The sequence below is a fragment of the Bos javanicus genome, chromosome 6 (assembly GCF_032452875.1).
Source record: "Bos javanicus breed banteng chromosome 6, ARS-OSU_banteng_1.0, whole genome shotgun sequence".
In the NCBI taxonomy this organism is placed as follows: Eukaryota; Metazoa; Chordata; class Mammalia; order Artiodactyla; family Bovidae; genus Bos; species Bos javanicus.
Window position 1 is genome coordinate 117,330,225 of NC_083873.1, and position 25,924 is coordinate 117,356,148.

The following is a 25,924-nucleotide window of genomic DNA, read 5'->3' on the forward strand; positions in this document are numbered from 1 at the left end:
GTGCAGCTTGCTGGACTGGAGAGGGGCAGGTGACCCTGGGCCGGGGACCAGGGACAGAAGGAGAACCCTAGTCTCGGACAGGAGGGGCTGGAGGAGCCGCTTCAGGGGCCCCATCCCCAGTTAACTGAGAGAACGAGAGGGGTGTGTGGGCCAGACACGCGCCCAGGTCTGGGGTTCCGGGCTTTCCCTTCCTTGTGAGTGGTTTTGTGTCTGTGTTCAGGAAAGTTCTCTCAGAAACTTGCTGAATGTTCATTTAACCCTGTTTTCTTATTTCCCCTAAATGTTCTAATTAATCCAATTTGGGAGGTAATCTCACAGTTGAGTACCAAGCGCGAGTTTAAAAGCATCTGTTCTGTGGATAGCTACCCGGCTCCCCTGTCGTCGCTTATCAAACCCACCCACACTTTCTCGCTGGCTTGTGGATCTGCAGGATGCATAGAGGCCAGCTGCTCTCAGGACGGTTCCTCACGTTTCACCAGCCCGCGGCTGTCTGGTTCAGTGCTTCTCACCTATGAAAACAGGGGCACTGCGTGTCTCCAAGGCCGCCTGACAGCACTCCCACTGCCAGGACACCGCTGCTCTAGACATCACGGTCTCCCAGGGCCAGCCTCCGTCCTTGCTCATAACCAGAGCACCTTGACCCCGGGGCCGGGAGACCTCCCACCCTGGAGAGCTTTCCTGACTCTCGAGTGCCAGGAGGAGTTCTGGAACGAAGCACAGGTCGCTCGCTGGGGCTGGGGGACGTTGGATTTACACCGACTTCGGCCACACACCTGGCCGCTTCCCAGGGACCACCTCCACCGCCCCGGTTCAGGGGGAGCTTCCCCGCCCACGCCTGTGCCCTCCTCGGTCCCCGGATCTCAAGCACAAGGGCCGGTTATCTCAGAGGAACCCTCCGGGGGCGGCGCCGCTGCCTCTCCCGACCTCATGGCCCCAAGGAGCCCAAAAGGACTCTTAAAACCCCGGTTCGCAGACGCCGCTTGCTCGGCGGCCGGCGCGTGGGTGCGGGATGGGAGCACGCGGGAGGGTGCACGAGGGGCTCAACAGGCTCCAGGCCGGGGGGCCGCAGCGTGAGCACGCGCGGGGCCCGCGGGGCGCCCGGCAGGTGCGGCCGGCGGGGCGGGGCGGGGAGCCGGGCCCCGGGGGGGGGGGGGGCGGGCGGGCGCGGCCTGCAGCCGCCCGCGTGGTCTGCGCGGCGCCCGCGCCTGGAAACAGGAGGCCGCCGCGCCGGAAGCCCCGCCCGCGCGCGCGCCCTGTCCCCGCCCGGTGGAGCGGCTGCTGGCGCGGCGCGGCGGCTCGGCACGGCGGCGCCCGGGCGCAGGCGAGCGGGCAGAGCGGCGGACGGCGCCCAGGCCGCGCCACGCGCCGGGCTCGCGGCGGAGCGCGCCGGACTGGTCGGGGCCCGCGGCCGCCCGCGCCTTTCCATGGGCAGCTCGCACTTGCTCAACAAGGGCCTGCCGCTCGGTAAGGCCGCGCGCGCGCATTTCCGGCCGCGGGGGCGGGGCGGGGCGGGGCCGCGGGGGCGGGCGGGGCGGGCGCGGGCGCCGGCTTTGTGTGCGAGTGCGCGTGCGCGCCGGCGTCCGCGCGCCGGGGGCCGGGGGCCGGGGCCGCGGGTGGCGCCGTGAGCATGCGCGGGCTGCTGCGTGCCAGTGCCCCGCTCCCCCGCCCGTGGGTGGTGCCGTGCGCGTGCTGCGTGCGTGTGCGCGCCGGCGTCGGGGGGCGGGGCCGGGGTCAGGGCCGCGGGGGCGCCGCGCGCGTGCGCGGGCTTCTGTGCGCGAGTGCGCGTGCGCCGCCGCCCCGCCCGCCCGCGCAGGTGACACAAAGGGGTGCGGGGCCCTCAGGACCGTCGCGGCCGGGACTCCGCGCCCGAGGCGGGGTCCCTGCCGGGCTGTCCGCCCTGCGGTCCCGGCTGGCGGGGTTCCTGCCGGCGGGGCCCCGCAGGGAGGCCGGGCGCGCCGGTGGCCCCTCGTCCTCTGGGGCTGGGCCTTCCGGGGCTTTGCGCCCCTGGGCATTGCGGACCCGCTGTTGAAACGTCTGACGTGACGAGGCGGCGGGGGGCGCCGTGCCGGTCACCGGCGGAGGTGACACCCGTCCCAGGCCCCTGTCCGCCCGAGTGACCGGACGGTTGTGGCCGCGTCCGTCTCACCCTGTCCCCTCCTTGCTTTGTCAAGTGTGGGGAGCAGGCACCCTCCGTGCCCGGGCGGCGCCCGAGCCTGCGACCGGGGGGCGGCCCGCGGTGGTGCTTTGCTGGCCGCCGCGCTCCGCCCCCGTCGGGCCGGGCCGTGTCCACCTGTCGCGCCCCCGAGCAGGCCCAGCTCCCCTAGCCGGGGCCCCCTCGCGGTGGGGGCGCGTCCAGTCGGTTGCGGAGGGGCCGCCCCCCGCGGCTTCCCGCGTGCCCGCCCTGTCCCCGGGAGCCCGCAGACCGGGCCCCGGGCTCTGAGGTCTGTGGATGCAGGAGCGGCCGTGGGTTCGGGCGGGGCTCCCTCTGGCCGGTGCCTGCCCGCCGCGGAGGGCCCCCTGGCCCTGGCCCTGCGGGAAGGCGGGCTGTGGCGGGCAGCCTCTGAAGCGGGGAGCCTGGCGGGCAGCCTCCTTTCCGGTGATGCTCTTCTCTGTGGTTGGTTAGGACAGGCTCGCTGTCGGGGCGTGCGATGGGATTGGTTTTCTTCCGAGTCCGCCCCGAGGAGTGATACCACTCGTCCCGCTTCTCTGGATGACTGGACAGTTGGGTCGCACATGAGGGGTCCAGAGTGGGGTCTCCAGGTCTTATCCCATGGGGGCACCTTCTCCCTCTCCAGGACCCCCTCACCCAAGTCTCAAATGTATGTATGCAGAGACAGATACTCAGGAGAAAGCTTGTCTCCAGCAGTGTGGACGCTTGGGGTGCCCTGTGGGTTAGCGTCCCCTGTCCATTCTTGCATGGGGAGCATCCCTGAGCCTCTGGACGAGTGGTTGCAGCAGGCAAGAGCACAGGCCTGGCCCTCAGGGAACCCGGGCCGAGCCCCTGACCGGTGCATGGTCGTGGACTCCTTGTGCTGTGTCGTGGGTGTAGAGTGGGGATGGAGCGTGAGAAGTGGGGTCACGTGACTGAGCGGGTGCCACCTGTCAGGTGGAGGGGCAGGGTGGGGGATGGGGAGGGTGCTAGGCCCTGGGGGGGCAGGGGGCAAGGCTCAGGGCCAGGGGCTCTGTGCAGACTCTCTCTGGAAGGCAGGAAGGTGACCTCCGCAGTCACGGTTTGCATCACAGTGAACCTGCCCCTCTCTGTTCTTTGATGTGGATGAAGTTCTTCCTGGGACTCGAGCAGCATGAAGGTAGCAGGACACGTGCACACAGGTGGGCATGAGTGAAGACGGTGGGAGAGGTGAGCGCGCGTGGGGAAGAGTCTTCGTGACACACTCACGCCTCTCGGCACGGCTTTTATCTAGCACGTGTGCGGGGCGCCTTTTGGTTTCTGAGGAGTTGAGAGGACACTGCGGAACGAGGCTGACTCTGGTGGGTGGTCCTGCGGGTGCTGTGAAGCCCTGCGTGCCTGGGGGAGCCCCCTGGCCTTGCCTACAGAGGCTCAGCATCCACCACAGCCAGACCCATCCTGTCAGTGTGGCCAGACCCCTGCTCAGACGGCTGTGCTGGGGGCAGGGGTGAGCTGGAGAAGGCGTGGCTGCTGCCGGCTCTTCAAACAGAGCGACACGGGGGTGGGCAGGGGGCATTGGCATGTCAGAGCTGTGACTGGTGGTCAGCCAAAGGGCACGTCGTGACCGATGGGCCGGCTTTGCAGAGGAGGATGGGAAGGTACCAGGGGCAGTGACGCGTGCGTTTCCTGCTGATGAGGCGTGTGCAAGGGACTGCGGTGACCAAGGAGCCGCAGTGTGCAGGCCAGAGGCCTGGTGGAGTGTGGCGGGGCGCGGGGTCAGGGAGATGGCTGGAGGACTGGACGTGGGGTCAGGGACCCTGTTCGTGGCTGCAGAGTTTGGAGCTTGAGTTTGAAGGGGCAGGTCCTGGGGCTGGAGAGGAAGCAGAGGCTGTTTGGCGGTGAGCTCTGGTGTGTTCACTTTGCAATGCTCGGTAGCCCCGCATCAGGAGGCGTGAGCCAGCCTGCGCCCCTGACCTGGTGCTGTGGGAGCAGTGAGGCCTAGGGCCGGGTTCTCAGTGTGATCAGTCTGGGGGCTCAGCGACTCTGGTGACCCTGGAGTCTGCCAGCCACAGCCCTGGTCTCTCCTAGAGCAGCCGCACCCTGGGGAGCTGTGCCCCAGAATGCGGCCCAGGTGCGTGGTGGCTGGGGTGGGGCGGGGCGGAATGGCCGTCCGGCGGGGCCGCACGCCCAGTGTGTGGAACGGGCGGGAGTGAGCGTGAGATGGTGCAGAGAGTCCCCCACGCAGCTCCCCCTGTCGGCATCGCCCTCAGCGTGGCTGTCAAGTCGCAGCCCGGGTCCCCGGCCATCCCCTCTGGTCCCTTCCATCCCCTCTTGCTGCTATGAGGTGTTGTTCCAGGGTGCCGTCTGCCTGTCCCGGGGTCTGGGAGGGGTGTCGACGCGGCTGCCTGCTGGGCCTTGGCCAGTGCCCTCCGTCCTGTTGGGCCCGGCTGGGCCGTGGCTCGCGTGGACGTCCGCCTTGGCCCCATCGTCCTCTCCCAGCATTTGCCTGGGAGCCGGGGGAGCTCAGGGCTGTGTCCAGCCCTCAGAGGGGCTTCCTCTCTCACCGGCCGCTGCGTCCCCCTGGCCCTCGCTGTGCCGCTGGGCGCAGGCGTGCACACTGGGCACGGCCACCCACGCTGCCCATGGCGCCTGTCCCCTGCCGTGGGGCCAGCATGGTCCCTGCGTCAGGCTGGTCATCAGAAGTCCCTGCCTCCCCACATGCTCACTGAGTGCCCCCAGAAGCCCAGCCCAGCAGAGCCTGTGTCCTGGTCTCAGGGCCCCAAAGGTCGATTGGCATCCATGTCCATCCCTGAGCAAAACCAGAGAGGGCAGGAGGGGACCAGGGAGGCTGGTAGGGGGTGAGACTGGGAGGAAAAGGAGAGTGAAGTCTAGTGGGGAGGCTGCAGCCCAGCAGGTGCGGCCCCTCCCCGCCCAGCAGGTGTGCCTGTCTCCCTGCCTCCCCCGCCCCCAGCACACCCACCCCGAGCGCCCCCAGCACCTCCGTGGGGTCAGCAGGTGCAGGGTGGGAGGGGGCCGGGGCCGGGCCCCTCTGCTCAGAGTCCTGGGTCTAGGACTGACCAGGACGGTGTGTGAGTACCTGGGAACCTTGGGCTGTCACGAGGTGACCCACCTGCTCCTCGCTGCCTTGCCACTGAGGGGACGGAGCCTCTACCCTGGCAGGTGCCCTGACTGTCAGCCACCTGCCTCTAAGATGGGCCCTCCCCAGGGTCACTGGAGTCACCCAGGGGGCAGGGGGCATCCCCATCGCTTCTGTCCCCAGAGTTTCTTTGCAAGGAGCCAGCTGTGCGTCACCTCCAGACAGGGCCCGGTTTCTGGAGAGGGTGCGGGGCGGGTGTGTCTGCAGTCTGCAGGGCGAGGGATCTCTGGCTACGACCCCTCCCCCTGTGTCACTCCGACCCCTGCTCCCCTGGGGGAGGACTGCAGACCCCCGTGTCTCCCCTGAGACTCGTCCAGTCAGGGTGGGGGCGGGGGCCCGGCAGGATGGCCCTGCACCCACAGGGGGCATGGGACATGTCTGGGTGCCACCGCGAGGCCACGCCTGCTGGCCATGTGCCTGGGTCCCTGCAGGCCTCCTCCACCCTCCTTAAAGGCGCTGTTTGCCCGGAGGCCGGGAGGCGCCTGGCAGGGTGTGCAGGGTGGGGGTGGCGGGGGGGCCCTGGACGTGACCGCGACCCTGAGGCTGTCCTATGGCCCTGTGTCGGGCTCTGCCACGGGCGTGCTGAACAGTGAGGTCGCTTACGGGCTGCTGTTTGCTTGTCTCTAGAAACCAGGCGGGGCTTAGCGTTTTCACCCCACGAGTGTGCCCATCGCTGGCCTGGAAGTTTCTCGACCGTGGTCTTGCGTTATCCCCAGCATGACTAGACGGTCGAATCCCCAAGTCTTGGCCACTGGACTCTGCCGTCCTGCCCACAGGGCCCTGGGACTGGCACAGAGCAGACTCGCGTGGCCCATCTGCCGTGCCCGCCAGAGGGCGCCTCCAGTCTGTGCATTGGGCCTGAGCTCTGACCGGGGCCCTCCACCTGTCCAGACTGGCACCCGAGCCCCCAGGCCCACAGTGGGTGGGCACCCCCTGCCCCTCAGTGGGGGACATGCTGGCCCCTTCAGGCTGCTCGGTGCAGCGGGACTTTCTTTTGAGACCGTTTTCACAGCAGGTGGGCCAGCGGTGGGCACGAGAGCCCGGGGTCCCGGCTGCCGTATCAGGGTCGGGAGGGCATGGTGTGGGGCTTCACTTGAGGGGCAGAGCCTGGCCCTAGGGGGGCAGGGCGCTGGTGACTGGGGGCCCGTGAGTGACCGCTTAGGCCTGTCGGGCACCCCCCACCCACTTCCTGGTTTCTCTGGGGTTTAGGGAGGAGGCTGGCGGAAGCCTCCTGCCGGAAGGCCGGCTGTAACCCCTCTGGAGTCCCATCACCTGCACACGTGGGTCTCTGGGCAGAGGGCAGCACACAGGACGGCCTACTCGGCCGTGCGGAGGTGACTGCTGGGGCCTGACCCCTGCTGCCCTTGCAGTCTGGGCTGTCTGAGTGCCCTCTCCTGGCCCTGCCCGTCGGGGCACAGGGGTGGGCCAAGGGGCCATCGCAGCCAGCAGAACACCCCCCACCCCTGGTTGTGATATGTCACTGGGCGTGAAGCTGGGGCCCCAGGGCAGCTCTGCTGAGCCAGGGAGACCCCAAGGCGGGCCAGCGTCCCTGGTGGCTGGCTTGCCGTCCGGCTGGGCATCCCTTGCCCGTCAGTGTCCCCGAGTGCCTTCTGAGAGGCTGAGGCCTGGGGGCTGGCGGTGAGGTTGCTGCGGTTTGGTGGGGTGGCCTCCTGTCCCGGGGCTGTGTCTGCCGTGCTGGGGGGATACTTGCTGTCTGACGGCTAATTGAGGACATTTTTCACGGAGGGAAGTTAAGGCAGAGGAGTGTCGCCGTTTGCACCATGGAAACGTCGGTTCCCCGTGTTTTGTGGTTTCAGAGAGGAGCATTGCTGCTCTGTGTGAGGGGAGCCCAGTGCGTGTCTCAGGCTCAGGAAGCACAGATCCAGGGCACCGAGTCCTTTCACGACGGGGCTGCCATCCACGCTGCGGGGACTGGGGCCCAAGGCGCCATGACCCCTGCTCGTGGGCCTGTGAAAGATGGCAAACAGGACCCAGATGCTGGGGGGCTTCAACCCTCGCGGCCACGTGGGGGTGACCCCTAGGCCACACAGGAGCTAGTGATGGGATCAGCTTGGGTGCTGGCCGCCCATCGGGTGATGGGCCCGGAGGGGAGCAGGCTGCTGACCGAGGGGCTGTTGGAAGTGGGCTGCCCCTGCCCCATGTCCTGGGTTCATGGCCTGAGCCTGGTCTGTTGGCCAGGACTTCTTGGGAGGGGCCGGATCAGGAAGGACTCGGGCAACGCAAGGTGTAGGTCGTGGCTGGGTCGTCCTGCCCTCGGAAGGGCTGTGCGCAGATGGGAGTTTGGGCGGGGGGCCTCTGGACGTCACTGTCCACGGGGCCCAGGAGTGTGTGGGGCCGGCCTCCTGCAGCCCGACACAGCAGTGCAGCCCAGGGTAGGGTGAGAAGGAGGCCCACTTGGCGCTCTCCGTGGACACAGGCCCTTTTCCTGGCAGCCGCCGTGAGGCGGACAGGGCGCCTGGGCCTTGGGAGGCCCCTGCCCTGTGGCAGGTGCCCACGGTCTGCCCCGTGCTGGGGGTGGCCTCACCCTGAGACGGTGAACCGGGCTCTCGGGGCGGGGGCTGGGTGGTCTGCGCTCACCCCCAGCCCCCGATTGTCAGCCCATGTCCCCGATGGCATGTGACCTGCATGCGGGCCCTGTCACGGCCCGGCCACTGTCCAGGGTCGTCCTGCCCCCGGAGCTGTTTGGGGAAGACCACCCCTAAATCTAGCCCCGGCCGCAGGACGCTGCCCAAGGGGGCTGATGTGCCCACTGGCCTGGGGAGCCCCCATCTCCAGGCCTGTGAGGGGGGTGTCCAGGTTGGGGTCTGCGTCCCGGGGGCCTCTCCCCAGCAACCTCCATGGAAGGCCAGTCTGCTTGCCCTATCCCAGGCCCAGGAAGTGATGGGCCCCATGAGACAGAAGCTTCCAGAACTGGCCACAGACGTGTTCCCTGAGCCGTCCACCCTCCACCCCTCCCAGCTCATGCACAGGGTGACGTCTAGGGGGTCCTGGGCATGTGGATGTGACCTTCGGGGTGAGCCTCTAGCCTCTGAGTCCTGGCTGTGGCCTGGCCGGTCACCCCCACACCAGGTCCCGCCCGGTGGCCGTGGGTCGAGGACGTGGGGACCCGGGCTCAGGAGTCCAGTTGGCCCTCGGTGGCGTTTAACGTGTCTCTTGTGTTTAATTTTTAGTCAGACTTTGACCCGGTGCGGGCTTCGGTGGTCGCCGTGGACGGGCACCTAGGAGCTTTGGTTCGAGACAATTAAAGACGTGGGATGAGGACGCAGTGACAGGCCGCGGTTCTGCCGGGGGATTCTGAAGATAGCTGCTTTGAACAGTTGAATTCATGGTCGTGGGAGCTGCGCCCATACTGAGAGATGGCAGGTTGGTTCGGGCTCAGGAACGCAAGGCTGCCCGAGGAGGAGAGCCGCCTGGTCCCCGAGTGCGTGGGGTCAGCCAGGGACGCCCCAGGGGCCCTGGGCTTTGCTTCTGGAGAGGGTCCCGGGGGGAGGTGCTGGCCAGGCTGCAGGAGGTAGCAGGCTTCTCCGACCTCCCGGCAGACTCGCTATGGCCGGGAGTCACTGCCACCCCGGCCCTGCCAGTTGGTGTCCTCTGTCGGGGCCCCCGTCCATGCCCCCCCGCTTGGTGTCTGTCGGGGCTCCGTTTGGTGTCTGGTGGGGCTCCCGTCTGTGCCCCCCGGTCGGTGTCTGCTGGGGCTCCGGTCTGTGTGCCCCGCCCGCTGGTTCACTCAAGGCTCCATGAGTGCCTTCTGGCTAAGAGGCCCCTGGACCCTAGGGCGTAGTTCTCGGGGCTGCGTGGTTCAAGGTTTGCGAAGTTGAAGCTGAACACAGCTGTGGGTGGGCGTGTGTCACACCCACGTGGGTGCTGTTCCCGAGTGAGACGCTCTGTTCTTGAGGGGGAGCTGGAGAGACAGGGCGGCAGTAACTGTATCCCCTGCAGACGGAGGGGCCCGGCGCTCTGCTGAGGGTGCAGGGCCGGGGTCCGACGCAGGCCGTGGAAGCGGCCACCTCGCATGTCCGCTCGCCCTCCCGTGTCTGCCTGGGCATCAAGTGGAAGGAGGGAGTTTCTGACAGCCCTTCAGGCAGAGGTGGTTCCGGCTGCAGCCGGCTGGGTCCTTGTCGGGTTTGGGGCAGCGATGCTGCAGCCTGGAATGAGAGAGAAACGTGAGGCATGCCCGCGAGCCCCCCATGTTCTGGCCTGCGTGTCTGACGCTGGCTGCAATGCAGGGGGCCTGGGGCTCTGTGTCCCCAAGGCCCTGATTTGTGGTGGGGGTGTCATTGCTGTCAGTGGCCGCTCAGGTGGCAGTGAGCTGTACCAATTGCCCCTGGCTTTTTTTAGTTTATTTTTGACAAAGATCCCAGTGGCTGGATGCACGGAGCTGGAAGTCCTCAGGGTGGGCTGCGCGAGGTCCACAGCGGGTGGGCTGAGGTCCCGGAAGGGAGCTGAGCGTCTGGCCCTGTCGTTGCAGGCGTCCGACCTCCGATCATGAACGGGCCCATGCACCCCCGGCCCCTGGTGGCGCTGCTGGACGGCCGGGACTGCACGGTGGAGATGCCCATCCTGAAGGACGTGGCCACCGTGGCCTTCTGTGACGCGCAGTCCACACAGGAGATCCACGAGAAGGTACGCGGGCGGGCGGGGAGCAGGTGCCTCCTGGCCTGTCGGGAGGCGCAGGGACGTCTCTGTTGGAAACAGGTCTTCCCTAGAAAGTGGCACCTCGGACTCAGCTGTGGTGGACGGTGCTGGCAGGGGGCGGGCGGTCCCCCCACCCAGCCCGTACTGATGACAGTGGTGGTGGTCACTGGGACGCCCCGACCCTGTGCCGTGTGGTTGCAGCTCTCGTGACGCGAGTCCTGGAAGCTCCAGGCTCCCCAAGACGGGAGTGCGTTAATCTGGTTTCTGTCTGAGGTCACAGCCGACCAGACTTCAGAACCACCTTTCCCGAGTCAGTTGAGGAAGCTGGACGAAGGCTTATAAAACCTCGGCACTTTGGAGGGCCCGCAGGGTTGGGAGAGGCCCAGATGCTGCAGGGTGAACTGAGGCGATGGCCAAGCCTCGCCTGCTGGGCTGGCACACCTGTTGGGCTGGCAGTGGCGGCTGAGAGGCTGGGCAGCTTTGGCACATCATGGACCAGTGAGCATGGAGCCCGGCTGGACCCCGGCTCTGTTCTGGGCCCCTGGGGAAAGGCTGAGCTGGAACCAGACCCGTCCTCACGTGTCCACATCTGGCCTGGACCGCCCACAGCCTTGAACGTGGGTGATCGAGGCCCCCGCCCAGTGCCTGGGAGGCTGGCAGGAGGAAGGGGATGGTTCTCTGTGGGGAGAGGCTGTCAGCCTGAGCCCCAAGTCATCGTGCAGATCACAGCTAGTGCAGCGCGCAGACAAAGACAACTGGGCCTCAGGGGAGGGGAGGACTGAGCAAGAACGTCCCCGTGGCTCAGACGGGAAGGGACCACCTGCAACATGGGAGGCCTGGGCCTGATCACTGGGCCGGGAAGAGCCCCGGAGAAGGCATGGCCGCCCACTCCAGCGTTCCTGCCTGGAGAATCCCGTGGGAGGAGCCTGGAGGCCACCGTCCATGGGGTTGCAGAGTCAGACACGACTGAGGACTAACACTTCCACTTTTGGGGGTTCCCAGATGGCATTAGTGGTAAAGAATCCGCCTGCCAGTGCAGGAGGCATTAAGAGACACGGGTTTAACCCCTGGGTCAGGAAGAGCCCTGGAGAAGGGCATGGCCACCCACTCCAGTGTTCCTACCTGGAGAATCCCATGCGCAGAGGAGCCTGGCGGGCTACCGTCCACGGGGTTGCAAAGAATCAGACACAACTGAGCGAATTAAAAAAAAACAGAGTGAAAGACAGTCACGAGAGGGGCCCCACAAGGCCACGGGGCGGCTGCCGCCACAACCACGATGTGGAAACAGTCTGAGAATCCAGGAGGAGCCGAGCGCAGAAAAGACGTCAGGAAGATGTGGAGCTGAAACAGCGGCGCTGACCTGAGAGCGCGGAGCAGACTTGCTGGCTACTGGGCAGTGTGGGCGGGGAGGCGGCCAGCTGGGGCAGAGGCTCTGGGTGAGGGCCCGAGGTGGGACCCAGGGCGGCGACGGGCCAGGAGGAGAGCTGACGGAGGGGCCGGAGCCCGGTGCTGACGGGGGCGCGGACTGCAGGTGAGAGAAGCACGGCGGCCCCCGGAGCCCAGGTGGGTGGGCCCCCGGGCCAAGCAGGCTCGGGCTGCCCACCCGGTGGGCCCATGGCCAGTGTTTCTACTCGAGAAGCAAGCCCCACAGCCACACTGACATCCCCGAGAGCCCCCAGCAGCTTCGTGCCTCGTGGCTGGAACCAGAGGGAGCCCAGCCACCCTCGGCCCGGGGCCCGGGCCTGTGGCGCCTGCTTGGCCAGCAGAAGGGAGAGCGAGCCGGGTGCTGGCCTCGGCTGGCAGGGACGGCCAGTCATCACCCTGGCCCGTCTCCATGACCGGGAGGCCGAGGTGCCGGGTTCACGTGCTGACGGGAGGGCGTTCCTCTGTGGCGACGGCAGTCCTGCGAGGAGGTGGCGGCTCCTCTGATAGGACGTGACCCGTGGACAGCTTCCTGTGAGTCTTACGCTGTTTCAAACAGAAAAGATACGTTTAGAAAAACCAGTGGAAATAAAAGAGAGATGATACAGGGAGAAGTTTTTAAAAATCATAAGCAGGTCTTCCCTGGTGGTTCAGTGGTTAAGATCTGCCTGCCGATACGGGGGACACACGTTCAGCCCCTGGTTTGGGAAGGTTCCACATGCCCTGGAGCCCATGCACCACACCTGGAGAGCAGCCTGTTGCTGCCACCAGAGGAGGCCCACACGCAGCACCAGAGACCCAGCACAGCCAAAAGTGAATCACCCAATTAAAAAAAAATTAAAAATTTTAAGCAATATTAAAACAAGTTTGCCAATGAATTGGAAAACTAAGATAAAACGTGTCTTCTAAAATTGTAAGTTACCAAAACTATTTCAGCCAGTTACTATAAAACCCAAATAAGCTACTCAGTAGGCCCCTGGGCAGGGGCAGGGCCCTCGGCTCTGCAGCGAGCTCTGCCCACCCTGCCAGGCAGGTGGCAACTCCCCCAACCGGCCCTCTACGTCCTGAAACCCACGGGAGCCACGCTGAGGCCTCGCCTGTCAGAGAAGAGGCAGAAGAAGTGTCCGGGGAACAGAACCTTCTGCTTCAGAGAGAAGAGGCGTTAGAACCGCGTGACTGCCGTTCCTAGGCCGGAGGGCTGCCTGGCTGGACACTGCGCAGGACGCAGCAAGGAAGGAGTCCCAGGAGGGCTAGAGGAGCTCTTGGAAACTGAATACAGGAGCGAAAGATTTAAGTTTTAGCAGGATGCTTGGAAGACGTAGTCTTGGGAAGCCCAGAGGGCAGGTGGAAGAGAGGAGCATGGAGAGATGCAGACTCCCCGGGGGGGCGGGCCCCAGTGCAGCCGCCCTTGGGGCTCCCGTTTCTGCCCCCACTTGAGCCAGGGCTGCTGCAGCCTGCGTGTGCAGAGCTGTCTTTCCTCTGCCAGCCTGGGTGGCACGGTGGCGCCAAGTCCATCTGCCAACACAGGAGCCGCAGGAGACGTGGGTTTGATGCCTGGGTCGGGAAGATCCCCTGGAGAGAGGAGCGGCCATCCACTCCAGTACTCTTGCCTGGGAGATCCCGTGACAGAGGAGCCTGGCGGGCTACAGTCCAGGGGCCGCACAGTTGAGCACAGCCCAGCAGCAACCAGATGTGACGGCTGGAGCCTGGGCAGCCACCCAGACCTTGAGGGGAAGCTACATGGAGCCTGGGAGCAGCAGGGCAGCAAGACAGAAGTCCAGGACCCCGAAGGCTGTGGAGCTGACGGGGCCCCTAGACCATGTGGCTGCAGGCACTGGGGAAACGCCCGCTCGTCTTCATAGCTGGATGGATGTTGGACATTTTCACCACAACGTGAGAAACTTCAGAGCTGAATGGAAGCTCCCATGTTCCCACCATGAGCCAGGACAAGTGTCAGGGGCCCCCGGAGGCCGTTTCAGGGTTCAGACTTCACCAGCACCAGGGTGGGGGACAGGAATCAAAGTGGCCCCAGGCAGGTGCACAGCTCCTGGGAGAAGGGTTTCAGCTGAGATTGCTCCCCCCTCCCCAGCATGCGGACCCTGAGGGGGCGTCTTGCCCCTTGGCCACTCCCTCTGAGGCTCTTGGGGGAAAGTCAGGCCCCCACGAGGTGGAGGCGGCCGTGGAAGAGGGAGGCCTGGGGTCCCATCGAGGGCCAGGCCAGCTGGGGAAGACGGGGGTGCGCTCAGGGAAGGGTCATGGGGCTGCAGCGGGGACCTGGTCAGCGGAGTCCCAGCAGGGATGTGCGGAGACCACGTGAGGCAGACGTGAAGCGCAGGGAAACTCAGAGCAAGTGGTGCCAGTGGGGGCCCACTCAGGGGACCTGAGGGATGCTGGGCAGTGCCCTGTGCGCACGCCAAACCCGGGAGTGAGAGGGGTGTCCGCGAGGCTGTCCCCCTCCCCCGCCCCCGACAGACCAGGTGCGGCAGCTCTGCAGGTCACGTGTGGGAAAGAGGGTCTGTCTGGCCGTGAGGCAGTCCAGCGGTCTCCCCACAAAACAAGTCACATAGATCAGGGAAGAGAGCGGGGTGACAGAGGGATGTCTGCAGTGCACGCACCAGCTGGGGGTTAGCAGCAAACAGACCCCTCAGCGGGCAGGAACGACCGTCTCAGCGGAGAGGGAGCAAGGGCGAGGTGTAGACCTGGCCCAGCAGCCTGCAGGAGCGGGTGACCCGTCCCCACCCCGGGAGCTCACAGACACCCGGGCAGCCAGGCCCCCGCGTGCCACTCTGGTGGTGCTCCGGCAGGCCCCTGAGACTCCCAGGGCAGCCGGGCCTCCGCCTACTAGTCTGGTGTGCTCTGGCAGGCCCCTGAGACTCCCAGGGCAGCTGGGCCCCTGTATGCCAGTCTGGCGGGCGGTGCTCTGGCAGGCCCCTGAGACTCCCAGGGCAGCTGGGCCCCTGCATGCCCATCTGGTGTGCTCCAGCAGGCCCCCAAGAATCTGGGTTGCAGTCTTCAGCCCACCGTCCTTCCACCTGGCCCGTCGTCCGGAAACCCCTGGGGCTGTCTGGGAGTGTCAGCCCTGGGCCTCACTGAGGGTGTGTGCACACGCACGTGTGTGTGCGTGCGTGCGTGCATGTTTGTGTGCACGTGTCTGTGTATGCGCGCGTGTATTTATCTGTGTGCAGGCGTCCGTATGTGTGTACACGTGTGTGCGTGTTTCTGCGTGTGTCTGCGTGTGTGCGCATGTGTTTCTGTGTGCACGTCTGTGTGTGTGTGTGTGCATGTGTTTTGTGTGCAGGTGTCTGGTACGTGTGTCTGTGTGTACGTGTGTGTCTCTCTCTGTGCAGGTGTCCACATGTGTGCGTGCGTGTGTGCATGCATGCATGTCTGTGTGTGTGAGATGCTGGGAGGGGAGCCTGGAGGTGAGGAGGTGCCCAGCCCCCCAGCTACGCCCTGGCCCACCTCTGGGCTGGTGCCTGGTGAGCACCCCTCAGGTGCCGCTGCTCCCAGTGCCCGGCCAGGCAGGCCTGGTAGCCCCTGTGGATTTGATAACATTGAGTCGGTGACAGGCTGGTCACACAACAGGTGGAGGTTGGTGGGAGTGGACCGTGGAAGGTCGATGGCATACCAGGGGTGTTGCGGCCACTTTGCATCCAGGAAAAGGGTCACGAGGAACCAACAGGAGTGGGGCCCAGGGCCTGGGCGTGGTGTGGTGGCCCTGCGGTGGGCTCACCCTGAGGTTGATGCACCGTGGGACTGCCCTTGGGGGCGTCCCGGCTTCCCTCTGAGAACGCTGCACCTCGTACTGGTTCCAGGGACGCTCGGCAGAAACAGGACCAGGCGTGGAAAAGGGGTTTACCCAGAACCCTGTGTGGGTGAGCCACACCAGAAGTTCAGATCAGTTCAGTTCAGTCGCTCAGTCGTGTCCGACTCGTGACCCCATGGACTGCAGCACGCCAGGGCTCCCTGTCCATCACCAACTCCTGGAATTCACTCAGACTCATGTCCACTGAGTCGGTGATGCCATCCAGCCATCTCATCCTCTGTCGTCCCCTTATTCTCCTGCCTCCAATCCCTCCCAGCATCAGGGTCTTTTCCAATGAGTCAGCTCTTCGCATGAGGTGGCCAAAGTATTGGAGTTTCAGCTTCAGCATCAGTCCTTCCAATGAATATTCAGGACTGATCTCCTTTAGGATGGACTGGTTGGATCTCCTTGCAGTCCAAGGGACTCTCAAGAGTCTCTTCCAACACCACAGTTCAAAAGCATCAAGTCTTCGGTGCTCAGCTTTCTTCACAGTCCAACTCTCACATCCATACACGACCATTGGGAAAACCATAGCCTTGACTAGACGGACCTTTGTCAGCAAACTAATGTTTCTGCTTTTTAATATGCTGTCTAAAGTTAAAGCTAAAATCATGGTGCCCACTGGCGTGCGCCTCACATAAGGTGGGATCGCCAGGTGCTGGGTGGGTGGTGCTGGTGGGCGGATGTTCCCGGGGTGGTAGCAGCAGGACCAGAGCCTGAAGAGGTTTGTGGGGAGCCGCCCACTCACTTCAGGGGGACCAGTGGACACACTGGGAGCCGCACGGTCTCCCAGCTTTAGAACCTTCCAGACGGCCCCGGGCCATGTGCTGCCTCGCGGCCCAGGACGCCCCAGGACCCCTTCCCATCCCACCTGCCTCAGCCCGCCCCCCGACACACACCCCCGTCTCAGTCGAAGGCCACACGTGTCTCACTGTCCAGGCCTGACCAGGCTAAACGCGGGGCCTCCCCTCCCAACGCTGGCAGCCATGTGTCCGCCTCTCCGGTTCCAGCACCTGCCCGCCCACCCACAGTGGGCACTGACCTCTGTCCACACGCAGCCTGCCCACAGCCTTGGGGGCCTCCTCATAGCCCCGCCCACACAGCACAGGGCAGCCAGAGGGGTCTTCCCAGGGACCTGACGGCTGAGCCTGCCGCCTCGCCACCCACCCCGCCCCAGCTGCGTGCTCTGCCCTGTGCCCCTGCCCACCCCGCATGCCCCCGTAATCCATCTGCCTCTGATGCTGGCCCACTGCCTCACGCCGTCCTCACCAGGCCTGCGTCTGACCCCCTCCTAGGAGGCCGGGGCGGCTGTCAGGACTCAGTGTGGTCCCGCTGGCCCGTTCGTGTGCCTGGGGCTGGGATCCCTGGGTCCTCTGAGCAGGGAGGGCCCGAGCCAGGCTGGCGGCACCTGCCCGCACGTGTAGGACCAGGCCCTGGGCCCTCTGCCCTGCTGACAGCTGTCTCTGCCTTAGACCTTTCTCCCCCTGTGCTGTGTTCTCCGGGCCCCCTCGACCAGTAGGACGAGAAGGAAGGCCACGCCACCCTCGAGGAACTGCATTCTGGGGGGCCCTGTGTCTGGCTCCATTCGACACCCCGTAATCATAGGAGAGATGAGCCCAGGGCCGTTGGCCGTCTGAGAGGTTGCTGGCTTCTGCCCAGGGTCCCCCCTCAGCGCCCGCACCCCGCACTCGCTATGTCCACTGCGGGCCAGCTGCTGCCTCCGCCGTGCAGCCCCGCGAGTCCAGCAGCCTCCGCCCCCCGGGGACCTGAGTCAGCGCTGGATGCTCTGTGTGGAGGGGAGGGTGGCCTCTGAGACGTCGCGAATTGTACCGGCCCGTTAGGGAGGAATAAACCGGGTCCCCAGCTGCGGGCAGGCTCCCGCGGGCTCCCCGTGGCCTCTGAGATGTCGCGGATTGTACCGGCCCATTAGGGAGGGGTGAACTGGGTCCCCAGCTGCGGCAGGTCCTGGAGTCTGATGCGTTGGGTCCAGGTGGCTCAGCTCCGGGGCCCCGCCCTTGGGTCCACAGGTCGAGCTGGTAGGTTCCTGGCTGTTCCGAGCACATCCAGAGCAGACCCTCGTTCCTGGTCCTGGGCTGTGGCCCCCCACCCCCAGCCAGGCACGTCTTACTGGTGGGCGGGTGCTGACAGAACGCGGGTTCAGCCAGCGGTGGGGTGGGTGGGGCCGTGCACGTGCGCAGGTAGGGGCTTTGTGTGGGGCGCAACGCGAGCAGACCCCACGGGTGGGGAGGTCTGTGCGCCAGGCTCTTAGGAGACCCTGGCAGCTACCTGCTCACATGGGTTTCACCTGGGGCAGCCCCGCTGAGACATGCACACCCCGTCCCTGCAAGCATCCTGACCCCCCGTGTGGGGAGTGGGGTGGGGGTGGGGGGTGATGCCCCAGCCACGCTCCGAGGGGCAGAGACTGAGTTGTCAGGCCCTTCGCGGGGTCTGCACTGGCCAGGCCAGCCTCTTGGCCGAGCGTGCATAAAACCTGTGCCCGGCCTTGATGCCCCTCCCAGTGCGGGGCCGGGGGAGGCCACCCCCAAGGTCCGCGGTGCGCAGGACAGAGGCCTCGGGCTGCAGCCGCTCCCGACCCTTCCGGGGGAGCGGCCCGCACGGTGACGGTGAGAGGTGAGCACGTGTGCCCCTCCCGGTGTGAAAGGGTGCCATGCTCACTGCTGTGTGTTCACCACCTGGGGACCGGTGTGCACTGCCCCGCGGCGGCTCCTCTTCGGGGAGTGGGTCATGCATGGCGGCATGGCTCCCCTCCCCATCGGTGGTTCTGGGGGTCTCGGGTCCTCCCAGTGCCCTTGTTTTCCATCTGTTGTGGCGTCCAGTGCCCAGGGAGAGGGCAGCCCCCTTCCCACCTCCCTGTGTCAGTCAGGCGAGCCCCGTCCCCTCTGTCGACCCGGCAGGTGTCCTTGCCGGGTCTGCTGGGTCGCCGTCACCCTCGGGTCACGGCAGGTGCTCACGCGGGGACCCGGGTGGCCTCCCACCCAGACAGCCTATTGGGCCCACAGGGGCGCGGGCTGCTCGGGGCAGCGCCGGTCACCACGCTGCTCTCGCTGCAGGTCCTGAACGAGGCCGTGGGCGCGCTGATGTACCACACCATCACGCTGACCAGGGAGGATCTGGAGAAGTTCAAGGCTCTGCGGATAATCGTGCGCATCGGCAGCGGCTTCGACAACATTGACATCAAGTCGGCCGGGGACCTAGGTAGGCCGCTCGGGACCCTCCCCCGCAGCCCCGCCTGCTGTCCCGGGCATGGCCTCGCTGCTTTGGTCCCCCGCACGAAGGGGGCCGGGGGCCTGGGGGCCGGCGTCCACACGGCTCTTGGCGTGTGGGCCCCACGCCAGCTCCCTGCCAGGTGCAGGCTGGCGGCACTGTTCCTCAGGAGGCCCGGGCCTCGGGCAGCGCACCCGCCCTCCTGCAGAACCCCCCGGGGACCCTGTTCACGAGACGGGCTGGGAAAGGAAGTTCCTGTTGTGACTCAGGACACGGGAGTGTGTGCATGCTGGTGTGCGTATGGGGGTGTGCCTGTGCTCTTGTGCACATGCTCTCGAGCACACGTGTGTGACTCACACTTGGAAACAGACTCAATCTGTTGGGTCTGTTGGGTGGTTTTCCGCCTGCGGTGCCGCTCGGCTGTGGCCTCTGCGTTTCCTCTGTGTTGGTCACCGCCTTGTGGGAGGTTAGGACTCACTCAGCCACGGCACCTGGTCACTGACAGCTCAGAACTGCAGAGAGAGCCGCTTGCGTTGTCAGCTGCCATGCGTCTCAGGGCTCACCCTGCCTGGGCCCGCTGAGCTCTGTCGCCCCAGCGTCCACCCCGCCATCTCCTGTTCCCCTCGGCGTCCACCCCACTGTTGCCGGGCACGCTGGGTACTCTCCGAGCCGGTGTGTCCCTGGGGCTCGTGCCTGCTGACGGAGCTGGTCCTCTCTGCCTCTTGATTTCACCAGCTGGGGCTGCGTCCTTCTTCCAGGAACGTCTGGGCGTGCTGGGTGGTCCTCCCCTCTGAAGCCCCGCAGGGCCTGGTCTCTGGCGCCGCCTTGGGTCTGACCGGGACTCCCGCTCTTCTTGCTCAGTTTCCCATGCATGTCCCGTCCCCCACCCCGCCCTTCCTTGTGCTGAGGGGCAGGGAGGCCGCTGCTTGGGGAGGAGTGGCCTGGCCAAGACCCGTTCCAGGAAGGGCCAGTGGCCAGTGGTCCAGGGCGGGGGCAGGTAACCTGCCTTGATCTCCTGGCCTGGACGTGTCAGTGACGCCCAAGACCATCCCAGTGACCGCCCTGCGTGTCTTGCATCTCCAGGCATTGCCGTCTGCAACGTGCCGGCCGCATCCGTGGAGGAGACCGCTGACTCCACCATGTGCCACATCCTCAACCTGTACCGCAGGACCACGTGGCTGCACCAGGCGCTGCGGGAGGGCACGCGCGTCCAGAGCGTTGAGCAGATCCGGGAGGTGGCCTCCGGAGCCGCCAGGATCCGCGGGGAGACCCTGGGCGTCATCGGGCTAGGTGCGCTGGCCTCCGCCCTGCACGCGCCTGTGGACGGAGAGGCCGGTTGGCCGGGCTGCTGGGGGGTTCCCCACCTGGGACGGCTGTCCAGCCAGTGCTGCTCACTGGCTGGCCTGGTCTCTTAGCTGCCCCAGGAACAGCAGGCGGGGCCACACACCCACCCGGGTGTTAGTGCCCTCAGGGTCACATGCTCTGTGGGCGTGGTCACGCGTACCCTGTGGCGGGGTCATGTGTGGCCTGTGGGCGTCCACACTTGTGCCTGCTCAACCTGCCGAACGCTCAGGGCTGCCAAGTGGGGCCGAGGTGGCTGCCCTGAGTCCTGTCCGGGGTGGAGGGAGGCTGCTCGCTGTCCCCCTCGCTTGCCCTCGTGCCCTGCAGGCTGGTGCCCTGAACTCAGGTAGCAAACCAGGGAGCAGAGACGTGCTGGGGGCAGAGGTACTGGAGTGGGTCCGGCCTCGGGGGTTGAGGAGGCAGGGGAGGGCGAGTGTGGACGGAGTAGCCTGTCCTGCCTGGGGGCGTAGCTCCTGTGCCCCCATCTGTGATCCCCAGGGTTCTCCATGGCAGAGGCACCCGCTGTGCAGCTGTGGGGAGCTGCAGGGCAGAGACGCACCTGCATTAGCTCAGATCAGGACCACGGACGTCCGAGGACGTGGGGATGTCCCACTCCCGACGTGATTTGCTGGACTGCCCACACAGACACCAAGGCTGGTCGGAGCCCCATAGCCATGCAAGCACCCTACACCAAGCAACGGGGCCCCTGTGCCCAGAACCAGCCAGGGTGGGGCCGGTGGGGCCGCTCGGCGTGATGGAGGAGGAGGAAGGGGTGCGGAGAGGGTGGGGCGGTTGTATGTCCCTGGCCGGTGGATTTGGGGCCACATCCCATCTAGGCAGTGTTGGTGCAGACAGGCCCCGGAGGCTGCATGCTAACTGGCTCCTGGTCGTCCTTGGGGGCCGTCAGACCTGCCTTGGGGACCGTGGCCCTGGCTGTCTGCTCCGGCCAACCATGCGCCCTTCTAGAGACCCCCAGAGCCTGTGTTCTGGTTCCCTCCTGAAAGCAGAGCAGGGCCCCGGTGGCATGAGCTGAAGCAGGGTCTCGGTGCCTGCGTCGCTTGCAGAGGCCAGGGTCGCAGCCGTGGTGGCTCCACACTGGGGCGCTGTGTGTGGCTCCCGGGGACCCAAGAGCTGTGCAGTGGCAGCTGCTGGATACACAATTCCACTTTGCACGTTTGTTCGTAGAAACGGAAGTCCTCTTTGGGCTTCCCTGGGTTTGAGGAGTCGGGTGCTGCAGTGAAGTGGCCGAGCTGGGGCTCCTGGCTTGCATCGCCCGCCTGCAGAGCCAGTGGCTGCTCCAGCCCCCGCGGTGCCGCCCGTGGGAGGTCCGCTGGACTGCTGGGTGCCCGTACTCCAGGGGCCCCGGCCCTTCTCCCTGAAACCTCGTTCCCCACGCGCCCACTGCTTGGCCTGCTTTGCAGGCGCCCAGGGTGATGCCCGTCTTCCCCCAGGGCGCGTGGGGCAGGCGGTGGCACTGCGGGCCAAGGCCTTTGGCTTCAACGTGCTCTTCTACGACCCCTACCTGGCGGACGGCACGGAGCGGGCGCTGGGGCTGCAGCGGGTCAGCACGCTGCAGGACCTGCTCTTCCACAGCGACTGCGTGACCCTGCACTGCGGCCTCAACGAGCACAACCACCACCTCATCAACGACTTCACCGTCAAGCAGGTCTGCCTGCAGGACCGCCTGGGGCGGGGCTGGGCTGGAGCGGGGGGCGGGGCTGGGGGCGGGGCGGGGCGGGGGGCGGGATGGTCTAACCCTGCACGGCCCCTCTTGGGTCCGGGCCTTTCAAGTGACAGTGTGTACACTGGCTTCTGTGTTGTGAGCACGTGCAGTGCACACAGCTGGGTGCGGGCAAGTTTGGATGCCGATGGCCCTCCCCGCGTGCGCACATGGTTGTATAGATGTGGGCCTGTGCAGTCACGGCTTGCGTTTGTGTCTGTCTGCACGTGTACACACACATGCACATATGGTTGGGCTTCCCTTGAGGCTCAGCTGGTAAAGAATCCGCCCGCAATCCGGGAGACCTGGTCCCCGGGTTGGAAAGATCCCCTGGAGAAGGGAAAGGCCACCCACTCCAGTATTCTGGTCTGGAGAATTCCATGGACTGGATAGTCCATGGGGTCACAAAGAGTCAGACACGACGGAGCGACTTTCACACACGTATGCAGACACGTGCATATGTGGTTACATATACTTCTGTGTGTGCACGTGTGCATGGGAGTGCCTGCACATTCTTGTGTGCACACGTGGAGCCGTGACTGTTGTCTGTCCCATCCCCCCAGCCCTGTGGAGGGTGAGGCCAGACACCGTTCCCACGTGCTGGGCTAGCCTCCGGGGGTCGGGGGTTGGTCAGACTGTGCCATCCGTGAGAACCAAGTGAGACCTAGACAGACAGGAGCCTGCCAGGGAAGAGCCCTGCGCCCACGGACGGCTGCCTGAGCCCGTCAGCGGGGTGAAACTGGGGTCACAGGGAGTGCCCCATCTCAGAGCAGGGGCAGCCTCCTTCACAGAACCAGGGAAGGGGCATCTTCAGGCCCATCGTCTGTCCTTCTCAGATGAGACAAGGGGCTTTCCTGGTGAACACGGCCCGGGGAGGCCTGGTGGACGAGAAGGCTCTGGCCCAGGCCCTGAAGGAGGGGCGGATCCGTGGCGCAGCCCTGGACGTGCACGAGTCAGAGCCCTTCAGGTGCCTCCCGCTGCTCCCGGGGCCCCCAGCGTGGGCGGGCAGCTCATGTGCTGCACTAGCCTGCGGCTGGCCTGGTGGGGGGTGGGGCCATGCCCGCACCCGGTCTCCCGGCCCTGCCTTTGGGCAGCCTGAGCTTGGCCTAGGGTAGACCTTCCTCCAGGGCCAAGCCAGGTCTCAGCGGGAGGGGAGCTCAGCTCTGCGGGCCAGGACAGCCCTGGGTCCTGCACCTGGGGGAGGGGGAGAGCTGAGACCAGGGCCCCCTGTCAAGTGTCCAAGGCCGCTGGCCCCCAGGTGGCTGTGTGTAGACGCCCCAGCCGAGAGGCTGTCGGGCAGCAGGGCCCGGGGGGTCCTCACCCCTGGAGCCTGCAGGGGTGTTCAGGGGCCCCAGGTCTGAGAGCTCAAATCACCTTCAGGGGGCTGGGCGTGTCCCCAGTTGAGACCCTCCCCACTGTGGTTAGGGAGGGGCTGGGCAGATCTGACATGTGGGGGTGGGCTCCAGCCAGAGTCAGGCTCTCATCTTTAGCCTCTGACCTCTCTGCAGCTTTAGCCAGGGCCCCTTGAAGGACGCGCCCAACCTGATCTGCACCCCGCATGCGGCCTGGTACAGCGAGCAGGCCTCCATCGAGATGCGTGAGGAGGCAGCCAGGGAGATCCGGAGAGCCATCACAGGTAGGCAGGGTCGGGGGTTGGGGGCATGGGAGTGGGGGAGCCCAGGCTCTTGCTAGGGCCGTAGGGGCGGGGCACGGGGTGGGGCGGGGCGGGGTCGTGGGCCTTGGGGGCGGGGCGCGGGGCGGGGCGGGGCACAGGTTGGGAGCAGAAGGAGACAAGACCCACCAGGGCGGGACGTTTCCGCGCGGCATACTCTGAACGCAGGGGCTCTTGGCGTCGCGTCTGTGACGCTCCTTCGCTGTCCTGGGGGTGTCAGCTCGTGTGTCTCTCCGCACCTTTGAGGAAGTCTTCTGTGTGTGCGAGCTTCCTGGGCGGGCCCGTCAGCTCTGAAACCTCTGGTCTGAGCAGGCACCAGTGAGCTGAGGTCGCCCACCTGAGGTTAGGGGTCCCTGAGCTTCGAGGGGGACCCTGCCCAGACAGGCGGGGCCCGCTCTGCCTGAGGGCCTTGCGCCCGCAGGGGCGGCCGGCCCCGCCCCCGTCAGAGCCCCCTCAGGCCCTGGTGGCTTCGGGACGCAGGCCCCATCCTTCGCTCCCCCACGTTTCCCAGGCCGGATCCCCGACAGCCTGAAGAACTGCGTCAACAAGGACCACCTGGCGGCCGCCACCCACTGGGCCAGCGTGGACCCCGCCGTGGTACACCCTGAGCTCAATGGGGCCGCCTACAGGTAAGCGGGGCCCTGGGCCCCCGTGGCCCTGGGGGCTGGGGCACAGGCGCCCGAGCAGGCGGCAGCCTTCAGGGTGGTGGATGGGGCGGCGTCCTGGGTCTTGGCCGCACGAAGCGGGGCGGGGCTGGACGGGGTGCCCAGCAGGCGGCCGTGGGACAGGGCGCCCCCCGGGCTCACGCGGCGCCTTCTCCCCCAGCAGGTACCCCCCGGGCGTGGTAGGCGTGGCACCCAGCGGCATCCCGGCCGCCGTGGAGGGCATCGTCCCCAGCGCGATGTCCCTGTCCCACGGCCTGCCCCCCGTCTCCCACCCTCCCCACGCCCCTTCTCCCGGCCAAACCGTCAAGCCCGAGGCGGATAGAGACCATGCGAGCGACCAGTTGTAGCCGGGGCGGAGCTCTGCAACCGGGGCGCTGGCCGAGCCCTGGACGGGCGTGTGCAGGCGCGGTGCCCGCGGTGGCCGGGTCTCCGGAGACGGGCCGGGGGCCGGGGCTGAGCTGGTGCCGCTGCCCGCGTCGACTGTAGTTGTCCCGTCCCGAGGGCCGGCCGCGCCCCGCGCCCTCCGCGCCCTCCGCGCCCTCGTTAAGCAGCAGAAGTTAGTAGTTCACTCCCCCGAATGTCCTTGTCTGTGCACAGTCTCTAGAACATCGCAGGTGTGTTTGCTCAGCTGTCGGCAGGAGAGCCGGGCGGCCACGGCACTGCGCACGGCTGTTCCTCCTGCGTGTGAAGCGCCCTGGACAGGCAGCTGGCAGACTTCTCAGGACAATGAACCCTTCCCGGTTTCTTTTCACGCCACACAGTGCATTGTTTTTTCTACCTGCTTGTCTTATTTTTAGAATAATTTAGAAAAACAGAACCAAGGCTGTCTTTCCTAACTTTGGCATGATCCCCTTGTTTCCAACGAAGACGGCATCATGAGGCAGCTGGGTGGGAGCGCGCGGCCTCCATCCAGCCACGGGTGCAGCGCCCGGCCCGCGGTGCCGTCCTGCTGATGTGGTAGGCTAGCAATATTTTGGTTAAAATCATGTTTGTGACCGTAACCATTTGTATGAATTATTTTAAAGAAATAAAAGTCCCAGAAAGAGCCGGCACGCCCAGCCTCTGTTTTAGCGGCTTTGTCTCACGGGCACTGGCGAGGTCAGTCCTCTTTTCCGCGAGCGCCTGCGGGGCGGAGCTGGACGGGCAGCTCCGGGGGGTCCATGCTGGGCTCCGCCTCCTTTGGCTTCTGGAGCCGCTTGCCCTTTGCGTCCTCACTGGAACCTGGGGGTCCTCGCTGCTCTGTGTGCAGTGTCGCCCCTTCCCCCCGGGGGTCCTGAGCCACGGTGGAAGTGCAGGGCACGCCGGCAGGGCGGCGCCTGCAGTGACCTGGAGCTGCTGGAGCGGAGGCTTAGGAGAACACTGCGGGACTCAGTACGGACTTCAGAAAATAATGTTAGTAAAATTGTTCCCTTCAGATAAAGGAAGAGAATAAGACAACTACAACCAGGATCAGGACTCAAGAGGAGGTTGCTAAACAGTTCCCAATGTCAATCAAATCACAGAGAATGTGATGAAAACTTTCTGATGAGAACTTAAGAGAGAACACTTGGTAAACCAACACAAAGTAAAAGACCTGGATTGCTCTGTAACTTCCTAAGAAATTAGACTTAAAAACTTTCTCAAAGGAAATTACAAATGGCTTCAAACCTTAGCTCTAAAAATTACTTACAAAGTAGAAAAAACCCACTGATTTCCAATTGACTTGAGAGGACAAAAAGCAGGTGTACTTTCCAATAATTTTGAGATTAACTTTCCAAATCCTTAGAGGAAAAAAAAGACAATCCAGCCTTATCTTAAGGAGTGAGCCAAGTGGGGGACTCTTCACTGTGAGCTTAGTTGGGGTGACTCCTCTATATCCTGAGCTAAAATGGGGTGACTCCTACACCGAGAGCCCAGGTGGGGTGGTGACCCCTACACCGTGAGTTAAGGTGGGGTGACTCCTACACCGAGAGCCCGGGTGGGGTGACCCCTACACTGTGAGCCCATGTGGGTGACTCCTATTAAATCTTGAGGAAAGGTGGGGTGACTCTACACCATGAGCCTGGGTGCTATATGGGCTGCATATGAGGACCAGCCCCCAGGTCTCCCCCAGGCAGGGGGTGGGCCCTGTGGAGACGAGCTGACCTCAGGACC

General features: G+C 65.5%; 1 protein-coding gene across 5 annotated transcripts; it reads left to right on the forward strand.

Annotated features, from left to right (window-relative positions):
• Window positions 1-1,288: 1,288 nt before the first annotated feature.
• Window positions 1,289-24,836, forward strand: CTBP1 (C-terminal binding protein 1). 5 transcript variants are annotated; one of them, XM_061421079.1, is made up of 10 exons: window positions 1,296-1,464; window positions 8,477-8,669; window positions 9,775-9,929; window positions 18,240-18,384; window positions 19,477-19,683; window positions 21,186-21,400; window positions 22,291-22,421; window positions 22,963-23,090; window positions 23,638-23,755; window positions 23,952-24,836. In XM_061421079.1, the coding sequence occupies exons 2-10, from the start codon at window positions 8,663-8,665 to the stop codon at window positions 24,136-24,138; spliced, it is 1,293 nt and encodes a 430-aa protein (XP_061277063.1). In that variant the 5' UTR covers window positions 1,296-1,464; window positions 8,477-8,662; the 3' UTR covers window positions 24,139-24,836. The 5 variants fall into 5 exon arrangements, with proteins under 5 accessions (XP_061277061.1, XP_061277060.1, XP_061277063.1 ...); XM_061421078.1 differs by lacking the exon at window positions 1,296-1,464 and adding an exon at window positions 1,768-1,813; XM_061421080.1 differs by lacking the exon at window positions 1,296-1,464 and adding an exon at window positions 3,165-3,330.
• The last annotated feature ends 1,088 nt before the right edge of the window (window positions 24,837-25,924 follow it).